Below are 18,741 nucleotides of genomic sequence, written 5' to 3'. Positions count from 1 at the left end.
GCTACCAAATATTAGGCTGAGGGGGCCAATACTTTTGTCCGGCCCATTTTTGGAGTTTTGTGTAAAATGATCAATGATTTGACTTTTTATCATTGTCTTTTGTGTTTTTCATTGCAAGTAAAATAAATGAAGATATTAATACCAAAGAGTTTGTGCTTGCAATCATTTTCTGGAAGAACAAGAGTATTATCTGACAGAATTGCAGGGGTGCCAATACTTTTGGCCAACACTGTATATGGATGGATCCCATATGTCTGTACAGATCTGCATGAGAAGTAATACATACATGTACAGTGTATTACAAGTAGATATATATATATATATACTCAAACTATGCACTCTATATTTGGTTCTGTTAATAATAGTCCTTTGTCTTGTCCTGCAGCAATATGGAGGCAGTCTCCTTTGTCTTGGCCGCATGCCTCTGCTTCTCCTTTGTGAGCGCAGATTCTAAGGCGGTGACAACGTCTCTCACCACTAAGTGGCCTTCTACATCCCTGCTACTGGAAGCCAGGTAAGGCTGGAACGGGTGGTCAGCATTTAGTTTTCCGGGTTCAGGTCATCATATTATATAGAAATAAAAATGAAAAAGATGAGCCCCACTTTTTGGTTGCTTTGGGCGTATATGTGCCTGTAGTCCAGAGTAAACCTCCCCGTAGCCACAGGCTGTGTACTCGTCTAATAGAGCGTCATTCTGGCACAGGTCTGCCTGCTGTGAAACTTCCTCTATTGTTTCTGTTCTCCTTCTGCTTACTAGTCTGATACGTCTTCCCACATGAAGCCAAGTCTTAGAGTTGCTTTGCTCCGTCCTTCCTCCAGGTCATAGTAAATATACGTGTATTTACACCAGTGGATGAAAGAGGGGAAAATCCATATAAAAGTTCACATGCAAAAACACAGGCTGGGCACGGATCAGCTTTGGGGCATCACTTATACATGATAGAGTGCTCATTCAGTTAAAGGGGTTGCCCAGGGTTAAAAATTCATGGCAGCTTTCTTCTAATGACAGCACCACATTGGTCCACAGGTTGTGAGTGGTATTGCAGTCACTTCCATTCACTTTTATAGAACTGAGCTGCAGTTCCACACAACCTATGGACTATGTGTTACCTTTGGGAAAAGGCAGCCATATTTTTTCTAAACTTGGACAACCCCTTTAAGTAGAAACTAGTTACCGTATTTTTCGGACTATAAGACGCACCCAGGATATAGAGGAGAAAAATAGGGAAAAAAAAATTTCAGGCAAAAAATAGTAAAATATTTAATATATGGGAGTTGTAGTTTTGCAACAGCTGCAAGGCCACATTGACAGGTGACCCTGCAGCTGTACGGGGATGTATAGGGCGTTTTTTTTGTGGGGCCAGGTGTACTTTTTAGTTATACCATTTTGGGAAATGTTTATTGCTTAGATCACCTTTTATTTAAATCAGAGGCAAATCGGTGAGAAAAACCCGGCGGTTTAGCACTTTTGATTTTGACGTTCACTGTACATTAAAATATTAGTAGACCGGGCATTTTCGGACACAGGGATACCTAATGTGTATGTTTCACAGTAATGTTATACTTTTATATGTATTCTAGGGAAAGGAGGTGAACTTTTATTTATTTTATTTTTTATTATATTTTTTTAAAGTGTTTTTTTTATTTTTATTTTTTTACTATTTTATTATCCCCCGCCTAGGGGGCTTGAACCTGCAATCATTTGATTGCAAGTCCCATAGACGGCAATACAAGTGTATTGCCGTCTATGGGAGATTCTATACATTACTATTGCGGAGTGTCATAGACCAGCCGCAATAGTAATATATATCTATGACAGGCCTGGGAGCCTTCATTAGGCTCCCGGCTGTCATCGGAACAGGTCGGCTCCTGCGGCCTCGCCGTGCAGGACCCGGCCTGCATCACTAAAGGTATGGGGCCGGTGGGGACCGGCCCCGGGGCTAACCTTAAACTGACAGTCCCCGGCATCTGCTGTAATAGACCGGCGGATGCCGGAGAGTGTTTTAGCTGCCGGAGCCTGCAGTATTGTCACGCTCCTGCCGCTACAGAAAACCAGTGGTGGCAGTAGCGTGGCCATGCTGTAAATCCGCTCCTCCCCCTACATTCGGACTATAAGACGCACCCTCATTTTCCTCCGAAATTTGGGGGGAACAAAAGTGCGTCTTATAATCCGAAAAATGTCATTTAGTAATTCTCCAGTCACACCTTAGGTTTGTTGCTTCTTAAACATAAGAATATAGAGTTAGTGCCATTTTTACACATTTTTGTTTCTCTGTCCTGTGTTTTTTTTCTCATAGTGAGTTTCTGGCTGATGATGGGTTGGATAAGTTTTGGACCTTTGTGGATGAAAACCAGAATGTGGATGATCAAGGTAGCACCGAGTTGTGTGTATTTTATAACAATATGACAGGTTAGGGAAGAGCATGAAGTCAGTTACTTTATCTACACATCTAATAGCAGGATCAGTCTGAAGACAAGCCATGACGTCAGGGAATGTCACATTCTCTCTTATTGCAATACGTTCTCATCAGCAAGTTAGGCAGTGTTCACATTGTTGTTGCCTACTTTTGATATACACTTTGGAAAAAAGTTCTTGGCATATATGCCAGGTCTATCCATAGGCTGAGCAGATGCTAAGAGTGTCATTTTGGCCTTTGTGGGGCTAATATTCATTGCTATATTATTTGTTGTAGTATGGACTAACATAACAAGCTACACTATGTCATACAAAGGGATATAGTCATTATATATATATATATATATATATATATATATATAAGCATTATATATGTGACTCCATTTTTGATATACCGGTAACATTCCCTCTGTAATAGTTGTTTTATATATAAGTATTAGCAACATATCACACTGCAGTACCAAGCAATGTTTAAACCATGTAGATGCTACTGTGAGATATCACTTCTTTGTATTTGCTCATATAACATCCCTTATAAATATAGCACAGAGCTATTCATACCTTATATTCATACTCAGGTTCTGATTCCGACAACTATCATGTATTGCTGAAAAGTGCTGGCCGCCTGCTGTCTCCTGTCCAGCAGAATCTACTGAAGTTCGCTTTGTCTCTTCGCTCGTACTCAGCCACTGTTCAGACCTTCCAGCAGGTTAGTATCTAGTTCTTGCACATGTAAAGGCTCTGCAGCGGATGGGCAATACTCCTAATAGCTGAAGGTGGCTTTATAGCCATACTGTGCTGCTTACTGTACTATTACTTATTTGCTGTAATGTCTTTCTTATGATATCGCTTCTATAACTTATCATGATTATGATTTCAGATTGCAGCAGATGAATTGCCCCCTGCGGGCTGTAAAGCCTTTATAGTGGTTCATGGAGAGAAGACTTGTGATCTTGACAAGCTGCCATCACTTCTCAATGGAGCTCTGGAAAGGTACAACATAAGTTCACACTGGTCACTTCAGGGGTTTGCAGGTATTGTATTGTATTTATGCAGCTAAGCCTAATGCACCTTAAAGGGAATTTGTCAGCAGAACCCAGCATATCAACCCAGCCCTGTGTATAGATAGGTTAGTGTCATCTGAATCACACAGTGTTTTTCCCCTTGTTCATTGTTGCCTCCAATGCTGAGATCGCACTGTTTTTGTCAATATGCAAATGAGCACTTTGGAGCAACTAGGGTTCATTTGCATATTTACAAAACCAGTAAAATCTCTGCAAAAGAAGCACATGTGACCAAGGGAAACACACCCTTTAATTCAGCCGACCGTAACCTATCTATATGAGGAGCTGGCTGGTACTGCTGACAAACTCCCTTTATTGGAGCCTACTATCAAAAGAAACAGGATCTGAGGAAAGAGTGGTGTTTTTTGCAAACCTCAAATAACTCCGAAACGCGTTATCAATAAAGCTATTGTGGTTTACCATATCATCAGACTTGTGGCTTTGAGGCGCGTGTCTCCTGGTGTATCTGTGCAGTGGTTTCACTGTGATCCTTTTAATGGAGTTGAGCCGTAATTCCACACAAAACCTCTACACATCTGTGGCAGCCATGTCTTTCTAATCTTGGACAGCTCCTTTCACTTGATATGATATATCAAAATCGCTGACATACTATGCAGAGAAAATGTACTTTTAATTCATATTTATTTATTCATTTTTTTTTATTTTTTATTTTTTTATAGAATAAAAATAGTTTGAATTTGAAAAAGTGATATTTTCTAAGCAACTGTTAAAAGTAGTACAAAAAAGTGTAATAAGGTACAAATCATTGTAAGGGTGCAGAATCAGCGCGTACAAAGCAGATCCCATTCATTTCAATGGGAGCTGGCATACGAGCGCTCCCCATTGAAATGAATGGGCTGCTTTTTTCCCCTATTGGTTTCAATGTGATACGCGCACTCAGTGTGAATGCACCCTAAAAGGTTATTCACTCTCTAATATTAATAGCCTGAAATTTATGGGGCAGCGCTGCAGTACCTAAATCCACATCTACACATTGTTTGGCGGATGAGCAGTTCGTCTTCCGGGATGTATACATGACGAGAGGCTGTATTGTCTTTGAACAACAAATATGTGGGGGTCCAGGCTGTCCGGCCCTTGCAGACCTGATGTTATGGCCTATCTGTAATAGTATTATAAAGTAGATTAACTCTTTAATAACTTTAAAAATGTAAATGTAATAACCATTGGTCCAGTACATGTGAAAAATAGTTTCTGACCCCAAATAATGGTTACAGACTGTCCCAGACCTAGAGTAAGGGTTAGAGACTGACTAAGGCCGACTGGCTACTGACAGGCCCAGAATAAGGACTACAGACAGTGCCTGGCACACAATAACGGCCCGTTCACACGGAGTTAACGCACGTGTATTTTGGCAAAATACACGTGTAAAAAATACATATGTAAACATAAGACTCCCATTGACTTCAGTGACATTTTACACGTGTATTTTGGCGTGTATTTTGATGTGTTTTTTTACATGTGTAAAAAAATGTCATTGAAGTCAATGGGAGTCTTATTTTTACACATGTATTTTGGCACATTTACTCCGTGTGAACGGGCCCTAAGGGCTATAGACAGTCTTGGGCCCAAAATTAGGGTTAGAAATAGTCCCAAACTCAGAATAAGGGTTATAGACAGACCCAGGCTCAGAATAAGGGCTGCAGGCAGTCTCAGATCTAGAATAAAGGTTACAGACAGTCCAAGGCCCAGAATAGGAGTTATATGTGGACAATGATACTGTGCTGAATTTCCAGTGCCTGGACGGATTGAACTTGTGTATGAACAGCTTTACTGATACTGACTGCTGGCACATGTAGTGTTTGAGCCTGCACACTATTTTGTGCTTTCTTCTTTCGCCTTGGATGTTCATTTTATATTTGTTGTCATTTCTCTCCTGCTATTGTAAATGTGTGATTTACATATTATGTCATATTATTTGGACAGGCCAAAGCCTTTCCTGTTTAAGGGAGATCACCGGTATCCTGGAGCCTCCCCTGACAGCCCGGTTGTCATACTATATGGTGAGATTGGCACTGAAGAATTTTCAAAGTTCCACCAACATCTGTCAGAGAAGGCCAGAGCAGGGGAGATTGTGTATGTACTACGGCACTATGTGGCGGTAAGAATCTCTTTGTGCTCTCTATTCACTCTTCATTCCATTTTATTCTTTTCCATCATATCTTATTTTTTTACATCATTGGTAATTGTTAGCTTAGAACCCCCTTTATCCTGGTGTATCAGTGACCCTGCAACTCCATGTAACCACCAGGGAAGATTAGATTAAAGGGAGTCTACCATTAACCTCTTTTTTTGTGGATAAGACGTCGGAATAGCCTTTAGAAAGGCTATTCATCTCTTACCTTTAGATGTGATCTCCGCCGCGCCGTTCCTTAGAAATACCAGTTTTTACCAGTATGCAAATTAGTTCTCTCACATCACTAAAAATGCGATGGGGTGTCCCCACTGCAGCTCGAGAACACGATCCTGCGACGCCTCTATCTTCGGCTGGATCCTCCCCTTCTCTGTTGTCTTCCTCCTGCGTCACCTCCGACGCCTGCGCAGTTGGTCTGCCAGTGAGACACCAGCAGAGCCGAGTGCGAATGCCGGCCGGCGGCCATTTTTGGGAGGCGCTCCAGCATTGAACTGCATGAGCGGCCACCCAAAAATGGCCGCTGGCTGGCATGCGCAGTCGGCTCTTTTAGTGTCTCACTGGCAGAGCCAACTGCGCAGGTGTCAGAGTTAACGCAGTAGGAAGACGACAGAGAAGGGGAGGATCCAGCCGAAGATAGAGGCGTCGCAGGATCGTGTTCTCGAGCAGCAGTGGGCACGACCCCATCACATTTTCAGCGCTGGGGCCCACCCCCATCACTGCCAGAGATCTAATTTATATACCAGTAAAAAAAACGGTATTTCTAAGGAACGGCGTGGCTGAGATCACATCTAAAGGTAAGAGACGAATAGCCTTTCTAAAGGCTATTCCGACGTCTTATCCACAAAAAAAGAGGTTTTAATGGTAGAATTCCTTTAATAGGAAATACCTTTCCTAATTTTTTTGCCTATAGCTGTGCGTCTTATAGTCAGATTCATCTTATTGTGTGATAAATATGGAATGTGCACCGCCTTGTAGCCAACAGACAGAGATAAGTTATCTTCCTTGTAAGGATATTGATCAACAATGGTATATTTACATGACCAGACCTCTTATTATCCCAGAGCTGAATGCACATATTTTAAGTGTAAAATTTTGTTCATCTGATACGAGACTTGACTTCACCCAGTGGGTCCAGGGACGAGTATTTGCTCAGTAAATGGGTGAGTTTGCTGTTCTTATATAACATAGTATTCTCCCTTTCGTTTCTTAAGAATCCCGGAGCAGACAAGGTTTTCCTCTCAGGTTATGGTGTGGAATTGGCCATTAAAAGTACAGAATATAAAGCAAAGGATGACACACAAGTGAAAGGTAACAGAGGAACCTTATATCACTATCTATAGGGGATGTTGAAAACCAAGATCCATATAATAGAGAATTTTGAGCAAAGGAGGACCTGTCGCCTCTTCTCACGTCTGTGTTAGTGAACAATTGTATTCTCCATAATAGAACAATTCTGGAGAATCTTTTTTTTTACAACTCTGTGTTGTGACGTTCCTCTGTTGTTCCTACTAGACAGCTTGGTGTTACTCTGCACACTCTGACACTATCTAAGCAATCCTGCCGGTACCAGACTGTGCAGAGGACAAGTCTTTGACAAGGAGAATGGTAACACCCAGTTGTCAGTTTAGTCATACATTCTGGGAGAAACAATAGAGGAAAGGTTATAAGAAAAGATGCTGCAGAAGTGTTATTTCATGGAATATATAAGTATTCAATAAAACAGATTAGGAGACATGAGAGCTGCTGCTTAGTAGTGGCTGCATGCTCTACTTGCCTGACCAGACGTGATGATGGCCGACCTCAGCAGTGACATGTTGTCACTCCATGTGTGGACGAGTCACCACTGAGGTCTGTGATTGACCGTAGTGGTCTCGTGACTACAAACAGGACAGGTCTCCCCACAGATTACAGATGATTTCCAAGCATACCAGAAGGAATTGTCTGAAGAGAACAGCCCCTTAAGTGATATAAACTAGTTGGTTTTATGAACCATTGCTTCAATAGCTTACCATTAATAAGGGGGTTGGGTGAGTGAGTCCCTGTTTTGGGACATTGTGTGGCTCTTCGTTTTGCAATTCTACTTCTATATTCATGTCTGCTTGTAGACTTAAAGTGGTTGTCCAGGACTTAAAGGTAAGTAATACTGATGACCTGTTCACAGGATAGATCATCAGTATTGATTGCCTTGAGGTCCTGGGGAACCCCTTTAATACACTCTGTGTACGGCTTCTGCTTTGACTTTCCCCTGGTAATAGTACTTCACTATATACAATTTATCTGCCCCTAAGTTATTTTTTTACCCCAAGAATTCTGTGTTGACAACACCATAAACTAGTATTCATTGCTTTTCTATGGTATTTTTTTTCCATCTGGGATATCAGATTTTCTTATATGTAGCCCATCATCATCATCATCATCATCACTGCAGACTCATTCCTGTATTTATTCTCTGTTGTAGGTAACAATATCAATGCCACGGTGGTTGGGGACAATGACCCAGTGGACGAGGTTCAAGGGTTTCTCTTTGGCAAACTCAGGTACAAGCCGTCTTCATTTTGGGGGATGCATCCAGTCTGGTGTCCCTTTATCTGTGCAGCACATATGAGTCTATTTCACTGCTTTTGTGAATAACACTGAGACTAAGCCTTTTCTATTTGTTCTGCAATATTCCCTAGTGTCCATGCTATTATCAGACTGACGGGGGGATCCTCTAGCTTACTCCTCCTGTACAATGTCACACAATATCTAGTTATTGCTTTCTTACATGAGGTCAGTAGTATCTGACAGCTCCGTCCTCATATATGTCCCCTGTAGAAGTCCAGTAGTGACAACAGTAGACACATTTAAAAAACTGATTTGACTCCTCAAATAATAATGTCCCGAATTATAGCCTAATATGTTCTGCACTGTGACTCTTAAGTGCAACTTTACTGTCAATGTGGATCTACAAGGAGCCAATAACAAGTGTTTGTTTTGCAGGCAGCTATACCCAGAGCTACAAGAGCAGCTGAAGGAACTAAGGAAACATTTGGTGGAAAGTACGAATGAGATGTCACCGCTGAAAGTCTGGGAGTTACAAGGTAAATGAAACTGAATAGTGTTTTGGTGAACACGTGCAGTATGTTATAGGGACAGGTCTGCACTCTTCCTATGTATGGGCGGTATGTTACAGGCACAGATCCTTTCTTCTATATAAGGGTAGTATATTAAAGGGACAGGTCTGCTCTCCTATACAAGTGTAGTATATTACAAGAACAGCTCTGCTCTCCTATACAGGGGTAGTATATTACAAGAATAGCTCTGCTCTCCTATACAGGGGTAGTATATTACAAGAATAGCTCTGCTCTCCTATACAGGGGTAGTATATTAAAAGAATAGCTCTGCTCTCCTATACAGGTGCAGTATATTACAAGAACAGCTCTGCTCTCCTATACAGGGGCAGTATATTACAGGGACAGGTCCGCTCTTCTACGTAAGGGCAGTATATTACAAGGACAGGTCCATTCTCCTATATAGGGGCAGTATATTACACAGACAGGTCTGCTCTCCTATACAGGGGCAGTATATTACAGGGACAGGTTCGCTCTTCTATGTATGGGCAGTATATTACAAGGATAGGTCCACTCTCCTATATAGGGGCAGTATATTACACAGACAGGTCTGCTCTCCTATACAGGGACAGTATATTACAGGGACAGGTCCGCTCTTCTATGTATGGGCAGTATATTACAATTGTATTCCCCACAAATAGCTAAATGTTTTTCTTTCCTAATTGATATTTTTATTCTTTTAAGATCTCAGTTTCCAGACAGCTGCTCAGATCCTGGCGGCCCCTTCTTCTGAGGCTCTCCAAGTTATGAAAGATCTGAGCCAGAACTTCCCTACTAAGGCCAGGTATTGTGATGTCCTCCGGCCTTTCTAGGATGATTTCCATGCTGCTTTTTTTTCACACGTAAATTCTAAAATGTTACCTAAAGGTTACTTATACTCTGTGTATTGTAAATAGGACTTTAACCAGGACTGTAGTGGACGCTGCAATTCGGATGGAGGTAGAGGAGAACCAAAAGGTAAGTTTCTGAACAGCTGTGATTGTAAAATTAGAACAACATGCCAATTTATATTCAGGCTTCCTCTGCGTGTGTGCTGTCATAAGCTATGAGAAGCTTCAGTATTTCATATGCCAATACATGTCAGTGTAATGATGATGCAATCTGATGAATATATATTCTGACAGTCTGTTTTACGGTAGACTGATGTGGTGAGTGTGTGTGTGTGTGTGTGTGTGTGTGTGTGTGTGTATATATATATATATATATATATATATATATATATATACACATACACATTTTGCTTATATTACAAGCTGTATTACTTCTGTTTTATCTAATTATTATTATTATTTCTCTTGTCTCGTTCCTGTCGCACAGTACTTTAAGGGCACCTTGGGGCTGCAGCCTGGAGACTCTGGCCTCTTTATTAATGGCCTGCACGTTGATCTAGACAGTCAGGATATCTTCAGGTAATGTGAGCATATGAGGAGAAACACTCACTTTAAAAAATTTTTTTTTTTGATATGTCAATCCTATTAATATTATAAATGTGAAAGTTTGTGGGTTTGTGAGTTTGGATGTTCGGATGTTTGTTCCTCAATCACGGAAAAACCGCTTGACGGATTTGGCTGAAAGTTTCCACAAACATAGCTAATACACCCGATAGCGCAATAGGCTACTTTTTGTCACAATAGCGCACATACGTTTGTGCCAGGACCCTCACAAAACCCAAACTCACACCACCATCTCTGCAATCTCACACACTTTGGACCATAGCAAGCCACAAAATTCATATTGCCCTCTGCAGCCTCGCCCCTAACCCCACACACTCACATATACATAGACTTTACCACTTTGCCCCTCACCTTAACGATACTCCAGGAGGCTCTCTTTAACGCTCTGGAGCAGCCATGTTTGGCGACCCCCACCGCTCTGACAATCCGCGACACCGCCCACCCATGTCAGTACCCCTAGGCGGTCTAATAAATGCAAAAAAAAAAGTTTAAAAAAAGGAAAAAAAATATTAAAAAAATAAATAAAAAGGATTAAAAATTCAAATCCCCCCCTTTCCCTAGAACACATATAAAAGTAGTTAAAACTGTGAAACACATACATGTTAGGTATCCCCGCATCTGAAATCGCCCGCTCTACAAAGCTATACAAATATTCTTCCTGTTCGGTAAACGCCGTAGCGGGAAAAATGGTCAAAAGTGCCAAACCGCCATTTTTTCACTGTTTTGATTCTGATTAAAATTTGAATAAAAAGTGATCACAGCAATAACATTTCCCAAAAATGGTAGAACTACAAAGTACACCCGTTCCCGCAAAAAAAGACGCCCTATACATCCCCGTACACGAACGTATAAAAAAGTTACGGCTGTCGGAATATGGCGACTTTTCAAAAAATAATTTTTTTAAACAGTTTTGGATTTTTTTTAACGGGTCAAAATGTAAATAAAACCATATATATTTGGTATCCCTGGAACCGTACCGAAACACAGAATACAGGGGACAGGTCATTTTGGTTGCACAGTGAACGCTGTAAAACCAAAGCCCGTAAAAAAGTCGCAGAAATGCATTTTTTCTTCAAATCCACCCCATTCAGAATTTTTTCCCTGCTTCCCAGTACATTATATACAGTAAATAATGGTGGCATCAAGAAGAAAAAATTGTCCCAGAAAAAATTAAGACCTCATATGGCTCTGGGAGCGGAGAAATAAAAAAGTTATGGGGTTTAGAAGGAGGGGAGTCAAAAACGAAAATCAAAAAATGCCATCGGCGGGAAAGGGTTAACTTCAAATACTTGTGTCCCAAAGTCACTATGTAAAGTTTATACCAACACCGTATATATAGCAGCTCTAATACAAAGTAACTTCAACACAAAAGTCTCACGTATTCTCAGAATTACAGCAAAAACAAGATACAAAGATACATTTCATATCCCATACCTTATACACAGTACGAAAACCTTACCCGTGCCTGTATATACCCACTGCTACAATCACCGCAGACGAAGTCGCGGGTAACAGCTAGTAATATATATATTTTTAATAACATTAAATGGGGATCTTATTAATTTTGGTTACTCAGTCAGCGAGGCAGATACTTCCATATTAAGGCATCCTACTAAAGAGATTTCCTATGTTGTCACATTTAAGGGGAGGGGGACAAACCTTTTTGGCTTTATAGGAAAATTCCACCTCTCATAACCAAGTGCACCAATGTTGTCCTTAAGAAATAGCATGTGAATATATTAGATTCTACTACACACCCTATAGCCCAAGATCTGATCAGTGCTATGTTTCTTCTTCTTTATTGCAGTTTGTTTGATGTGTTGCGTAATGAGGCCCGAGTGATGGAAGGTCTCCACCGCCTGGGGATTGAGGGCTCAGCCCTCCATAATGTTCTCAAGCTCAACATCCAGCCTGCTAACTCAGACTATGCTGTGGATATCCGCAGTCCTGCTATCTCGGTAACTGTCCTCTCCTGACAACCCTCTTATGATTCACAGGAAAGATCACCCTTTAAGTAAGATGGATAATACACTCTACACTACTACACACTATCTCTGTGTACCTCACATCACAGATTTATAGTACAGTACCTGCATGTGTGGATATATGGATGTGTTACCAGATGGGGGAGCTACTGCTCTGCATGTGACATGTAGGAACTTTGTGACTAATACAGCCACATCTTCTGAAACTGTCCCTGACAATACATGTACAAAATGAGGAAAGATTCCTACTTTTCCTTAAACTTTCAATATGGTATAAGAGACCACTACAGAAGAACGTAGGGTGCTAAGGTACTCTGTAATAGATAGCTAGAGATATCTGTGTGTATACATATAAATATTTATGTATATTATGTGTATATAATATGACTTGACCATATTGTCTACGTTTTGCATGCATTTACTCTGTAACCCTTTCTGAAGCCAATATTCAACCATATATTCTCCTCTTCTGCTCGCTTTGCAGTGGGTGAATAACCTAGAGCTGGACAGTAGATATAGCTCCTGGCCATACAACGTTCAAGAGCTGCTCCGACCCACCTTCCCTGGAGTTATTCGACAAATCCGCAAGAACTTCCACAACTTTGTAAGTGACAAAAGTGAAACTATGAGAAATGTATTCACGTGTCCAAAAATGACTTAAAATGTAACATATTTGTAATATATAGGGACATGTACGTGTAAACAGTTTGGATCTGGGCGGTGGAGTCTCTGTTGTGACCATATTGGTTGCAGGAATGGAAGGGGCTCTGGCATTCTTAGGCTGTATTCAGATCATGCTGTTTACATCCATTTAACACATCTGTTTAATGGATGTAAAAAAACAGATACAAATGGATGACAACAGATTGCTATATGTATATATACACACGTGGACAAAATTGTTGGTACCCCTTGTTTAATGAAAGAAAAACCCACAATGCTCACAGAAACAACTTGAAACTGACAAAAGTAATAACCAAACTCCATGTTGACAAGCCGCAAAGCTTCTGGGAGAATTTACTATGGACAGATGAGACTAAAATCCAGCTTTTTGGCAAGGCACATCAGCTCTATGCTCACAATTGGAAAAATGAAGAATATCTTGAAAATAACCCTGTCTCTACTGTGACACATGGAGGAGGTTCTGTTATGTTCTGGGGCTGCTTTGCTGCATCTGGCACAGGGTGTCTTGAATCTGTGCAGGGTACAATGAAATCTCAAGACCATCAAGGGATTCTAGAGAGAAGTGTGCTGCCCAGTGTCAGAAAGCTCGGTCTCAGTTGCAGGTCATGGGTCTTGCAACAGGATAATGACCCAAAACACACAGCTAAAAACACCCAAGAGTGGCTAAGTGGAAAACATTGGACTATTCGGACGTGGCCTTCTATGAGCCCTGACCTAAATCCTATTGAGCATCTTTGGAAGGAGCTGAAACATGATGTCTGGAAAAGGCAGCCTTCATACCCGAGACAACTGGAGCAGTTTGCTAATGAGGAGGGGGCCAAAATACCTGCTGAGAGGGGCAGACGTCTCATTGACAGTTACAGGAATCGTTCGAATGCCTCAAAAGGTTGTGCAACAAAACATTAAGTTATGGGAACCGTCATTTCTGTCCAGGCCGTGTCATGAGGTTTATTTTTTTTTTTTAATTCTGTTGACGTGAAAAGCAAAGTCTGACATTCATTTCTTCATTTTCATAGAATTTTTATTTATTATATTTGTCAGATTCAGGTTATTTCTGTGACCATTGTGGGTTTATCTTTCATTAAACGAGGGGTCCAACAATTTTGTCCAGGTGTGTGTATAGGCAAAAAAACTACAAAAAACTGATCTGTTTTTGTACATTTTTTGGACAGACACAAAAGTATGGTATATTACGTTTGTGTGCCTTTCAAAATAATGGACAGAAACGGATCAGTATTTTTTTTGCATTGATGTTTACACGATTTTGTACGTGATCTCTATGAAGTCTTACATGTGTCATGTGCCTTTGGCCTTTAGATCATTACTGTCTACTAGAGATGAGCGAGTACTGTTGGGATCAGCCGATCCGAACAGCACGCTCCATAGAAATGAATGGATGCACCTGGTACTTCCGCTTGGACGTAGCCGGCGTGCTTAACCCCCCGCCTCCCGGCTACGTCCATTCATTTCTATGCGAGCGTGCTGTTCGGATCGGCTGATCCGAACAGTACTCGCTCATCTCTACTGTCTACCAATATGGGGTCAAGATGTGCAAAATTTTTATTTGTCTTATTCTGTATTCCATAGAAGTTGATTAACCAGTATACATAGGTGCGATAAATTTTTGGCTAAACTATAAATGTCTGTTCTATTGGGGTTCATACACTGGAGTTGCCTAATGCTCCATTCCCCCTAATCTTATAGCCTAGGTTTTCTGATCGCACTTTATTATAGTAGGTGAGATTTATAGACACTGCCTATTATAACATGCCATCATCCCTGCAATCCTCTTGTGTTTGTCTTCAGGTTCTTTTCATTGACCCAGAGCAGGAGTCTACGTCTGATTTGATAAACGTAGCCGAGATGTTCCTCAGTAATCATATACCATTGAGGTAATTCCTTTCATTTCTTTGCTGCCATTGCTATGTCATTATTGTCATTTTGCTCCACATCCACTTGCATGAAGTTGTTCCATCTGGACGACCCCTCTTCTATCTAATTGAAGATATGGATATCATAGAGGTCAGTTCATTGCTTGGGCATCCCAATATAAGCCAGAGCAGAAAACTGTGGCAGTCAACATGTCATATTATGTTTTCCTGGTCTATAAGGACCAGCGGGTAGTTTAGTACCCTCAGGCCTCGTTCACATCTGTGTTTGGTATTCCGTTCGGGCAGTCCACATGAGGACTTCCCCGAACGGAATAATGAACACAACTGCAAGCGGTGTGCAGGTGAAAACACACGGACCCCATGGACTATAATGGAGTGTGTGTACTTGCCACCAGATCTCTGCAGGGATCATGCGGACAGGAAAGTAGTTCACAATCTACTTTCCTGTTCGCATGATTCGTGCGGGCAGTGTGCGGCAAGCACATGTACTCCATTACAATCTATGGGGTCCATGTGCTTTCACTGCACAGCACTTGCATTTACGCTTGGTTTTCCGTTCAGGGGGTCCCCATGCGGACTGCCCGAACGAAATACCGAACACAAATATGAACGAAGGGTAACTCGACCTAAGCGGTTCCATTTAAACAGCTCTCTGTCAACAGCTTTGAATAATCAGACTTGCTGATGGATTCCCCTTAGTATGGTGGGTATGGTCAGATGTTAAAATGTAATCTAACTTCTTATTATAAGATATTAAAAAAACATCAGCCTACCCTGTGACATCTTTGTGTCCCCCCCCCCCCTCCAGCCAAGCCCTTGATATAATGGTATGCACAGACTATATTATTTATACAAAAGGTACTATTGTGAAATAGAATAGCAGATGTGGATTCTCTATATGATAGATGTCATATATTCTGCCGCCACTAGAGGGCACACCATATACAGTATACATTAGGGCTAGTTCACACGGGGACATGGACGCTGATTTTGACAGCTGATTTCGCGGCCAAATCAGCCTCCATAAAATGTAGCCCTATGTGAATTGCTAGCTTTTTTTTTCTGCTAGCTTTTTTTATTGCTAGCTTTTTTTCTAGCAGAAAAAGAAGCAACATGACCTTTCTTCAGGCGTTTAACGCCTGAAAAAATGAATAGGAGTCTATGGGGCACTGAAAAAACCGCTAGCGGTTTTTGGTCGCTTATTTTTGCAGCTGTTTTGGCAAAAACAGCGACTGAAACCGCTAGCGTTTTTTTTTATCATGTACTTTTTTGTAATGCAAAAAAAAAAAGCTTCAAAAAAACAGTGACTGAAAAAGCGCCAAAAACAGTGTCAAAAACAGCGTCCAATGCAAAAAACAGTGTCCAAAAAAAGCAACACTGAAAAATCAGTGACAAAATCAGCTAGGCTTTTTTCACGTGTGAACTAAGCCTTATACATTTGCTTCATGTTGCAGGATTGGTTTGGTATTTGTGGTGAATGATGAAGAAGAGGTGGATGGTTTCGAGGATGCCGGGGTTGCTCTACTGAGGACTTTCAACTATGTGGCTGATGAAGAGGATTATTACTACGCCTTCCAGATGGTTGTCTCGGTAGGGTTCTCTTTTTAGGAATAGTGGAGTTTAGTGTCTTTGTCCTTACAGTTCGTTCTGCAGACGCGGCCCCCCCTAGCCCCCCTATCACGGCTGCTAAATAAGTGGGCAGTCTACATTCAGCAGGACTTTAACCCATTGAGGACATGGCCTAGTTGGATTCTTAAGAGCATTGTCCTTTTTTTTTTTTTCTCCCCGTCACCACATTCTATAAGCCATTGCTATTTTATTTTATCTATGTTCACATAGCCATATGAGGGCTTGTTTTTGTGTAACAAGTAGTAATTTTCTCTTGCACCATTTTGGGAAACATTTAGCTTGTTAATCAAGCCTTATTAACTCTTAGTGGGATGGCATAAAAAAGTCACGTTTGCCATCCTTTTTATTATCTTCTAAATTTTGCATGGTGCATCGGGCATCATAAATGTGCCAGTCAGTACAATGACGGTGATACCAAGTTTATGTTGTACTACTTTTATACAATAAAATCCATTATTTGCCAAAAATCGGTTGTTTTAGTGGCATTATATACTGAGAGCCATTACTATTCTGTTTTTCCATCCTTGGAGCTGTGTGAGGAGCATCAGAGCTGATTTTTCTGGGAACGCCTGTCATTTTTATTGGTACCATTTTGAGTTCTATGTGGCTCTTTGATTATTTTATATATATATTTTTTTTTTTTTTTGAAGGGACGTGACCAAAAAAAAGCAATTTTGTTCTTGTTTTATTACGGTATTTTTTATGGTGTTTACTGTGTGGGATCAATAACATTCACTTTTTATAGTATGAATTGTTATGGATGCATCAGTAACAAATATGGCTATTTTTTTAAATTATTATGGCAATTTATTTATTTATTTCACACTTTGTCCCATATAGGGACTTGAACACTAGGTGACGCGATAGCTTCATTAGTACACTGATATGCTTCTGCTTATGTATGTACAATGGTAAGGGACACTATAACCTAAAAGACTTTGCAGCAGGCAAAGGCTTATGGATATAGTTAGGAGGGTGATGTATTTTCTTTCACTGGACCCTGAAACCATTGTAAGACATAGGCACCCCTCAATTGGATCACAGTGTTGCCACTTGAAGGGACAAACACAAAAAGACCCCTTAGAGGCTACCATCATTATAGCTCCTGACCCAGTGCAACCTTAATGACATACTATGATGTCAGTTCACGGGAACAGGTTTCCACAGCTGACTTTGTAGTACGTCATGGGGAGCGAAGCAGTTAAAATTGTGTACATTGTCTGGGTAGCATAAAATATTTTAATTTTTCTTTTTTTTTTCTTTATTCTATGCAGATTTACAACAAGGTGCGGACTGGTGAAAAACTGACAGTGAAACATGTGACTAGTGTCCTGGAGGAGAAGTATCGCTACGTGGAGCTGAGCAGTATTCTAGGCCGAGACTCTGCTTATGACCAGAATAGAAAGGTAACAGTGTCTTGTTCTCTCTTTAACCCTAATACCAGAGGTCCCTCAAGTTACAACATTTATTGGTTCCAGGACGGCCATTATAAGTTAAAACCATTGTAAATGGTCACCATAACTGTGGACAACTGGCAATTGGTTCCTGAGACACCAAAATGTCACATAATATAGGAAAAAAAAATTAAGATTAAAAAAGCATCAGATAACTAATACAGATAATCCTTCTACATAAAAAATTATTTACATAAAAAAATCTGAAAAAGTCTGGAAGCCTTAAATCAGTTGGATCAGCTCATCCTTGCACAGGTAAAGAGACGTAGAGAACATGTAGGGTGGCGCTAGCGAGCCAGTCAGGGCACTTCACTAATACAGGGGTGTTACCAGTGAAATGGTCCTGCAGATTTGTTGATCCTCCAGCTAAACATTGTATGTTGAGAATGGTTTAGAGTTACAGGGATTTAGAAGAAACCATGGTATGCTCAAAATATAGGGCAGGATTATTAAGACTGGCATAGCGTACACCAGTCTTCATAAACGCCCTTACAGGTCCAGAGAATGAGTAATTTATAAAGACACTCTGGACTTCCTAAGTCAGTCGGACGTCCCTATGCCAGTATGGAGATCTATGTCAGAAAAGGTCTCACACGAAATCTACTCCATAGTATCACCTTTCTATGCCAGAAAACTGGTATATAGGGCTTCATAAATCCCCTGCATAGTATCCTGAGGCCATTGTAATTTGAGGAATCACTGTGCTTACGTTTAAAGGGGTTGTCCAGGATAACCATTTTATTTTTATATGTGGCTGGAGAACATAAAAAAACCCCAAACAAACCATACTCACCTGTCTGTGGTGCTCTGTTGTCTCTGCACGGTCTGGTCCTGCTGCTCCAGTGATTTCTTCCAGCAGAAGTCCCTGCACTGTAACATCCCATGTCCCTTTCCTTAGGCC

General features: G+C 40.9%; 1 protein-coding gene across 2 annotated transcripts in view; it reads left to right on the top strand.

Annotated features, from left to right (window-relative positions):
* Positions 1 to 18,741, top strand: part of UGGT1 (UDP-glucose glycoprotein glucosyltransferase 1) — a 56,951-nt gene that overhangs the window by 2,458 nt on the left and 35,752 nt on the right. For both annotated transcript variants that reach the window (XM_075269064.1, XM_075269063.1), the window contains exons 2-17: positions 386 to 514; positions 2,298 to 2,371; positions 2,995 to 3,125; positions 3,297 to 3,409; positions 5,425 to 5,599; positions 6,844 to 6,940; positions 8,091 to 8,169; positions 8,612 to 8,712; positions 9,427 to 9,526; positions 9,639 to 9,699; positions 10,060 to 10,151; positions 12,004 to 12,154; positions 12,666 to 12,785; positions 14,672 to 14,757; positions 16,212 to 16,347; positions 17,661 to 17,792. In XM_075269064.1, coding sequence (XP_075125165.1) covers positions 390 to 514; positions 2,298 to 2,371; positions 2,995 to 3,125; positions 3,297 to 3,409; positions 5,425 to 5,599; positions 6,844 to 6,940; positions 8,091 to 8,169; positions 8,612 to 8,712; positions 9,427 to 9,526; positions 9,639 to 9,699; positions 10,060 to 10,151; positions 12,004 to 12,154; positions 12,666 to 12,785; positions 14,672 to 14,757; positions 16,212 to 16,347; positions 17,661 to 17,792 — 1,773 coding nt within the window. In that variant the 5' untranslated portion in view covers positions 386 to 389. The remainder of the gene's footprint in view (positions 1 to 385; positions 515 to 2,297; positions 2,372 to 2,994; positions 3,126 to 3,296; positions 3,410 to 5,424; positions 5,600 to 6,843; positions 6,941 to 8,090; positions 8,170 to 8,611; positions 8,713 to 9,426; positions 9,527 to 9,638; positions 9,700 to 10,059; positions 10,152 to 12,003; positions 12,155 to 12,665; positions 12,786 to 14,671; positions 14,758 to 16,211; positions 16,348 to 17,660; positions 17,793 to 18,741) is intronic.

The sequence above is a fragment of the Leptodactylus fuscus genome, chromosome 3 (assembly GCF_031893055.1).
Source record: "Leptodactylus fuscus isolate aLepFus1 chromosome 3, aLepFus1.hap2, whole genome shotgun sequence".
Lineage (NCBI taxonomy): Eukaryota > Metazoa > Chordata > Amphibia > Anura > Leptodactylidae > Leptodactylus > Leptodactylus fuscus.
Note: the sequence above shows the minus strand (reverse complement) of the source record. Positions and strands in the feature narration are given on the sequence as shown.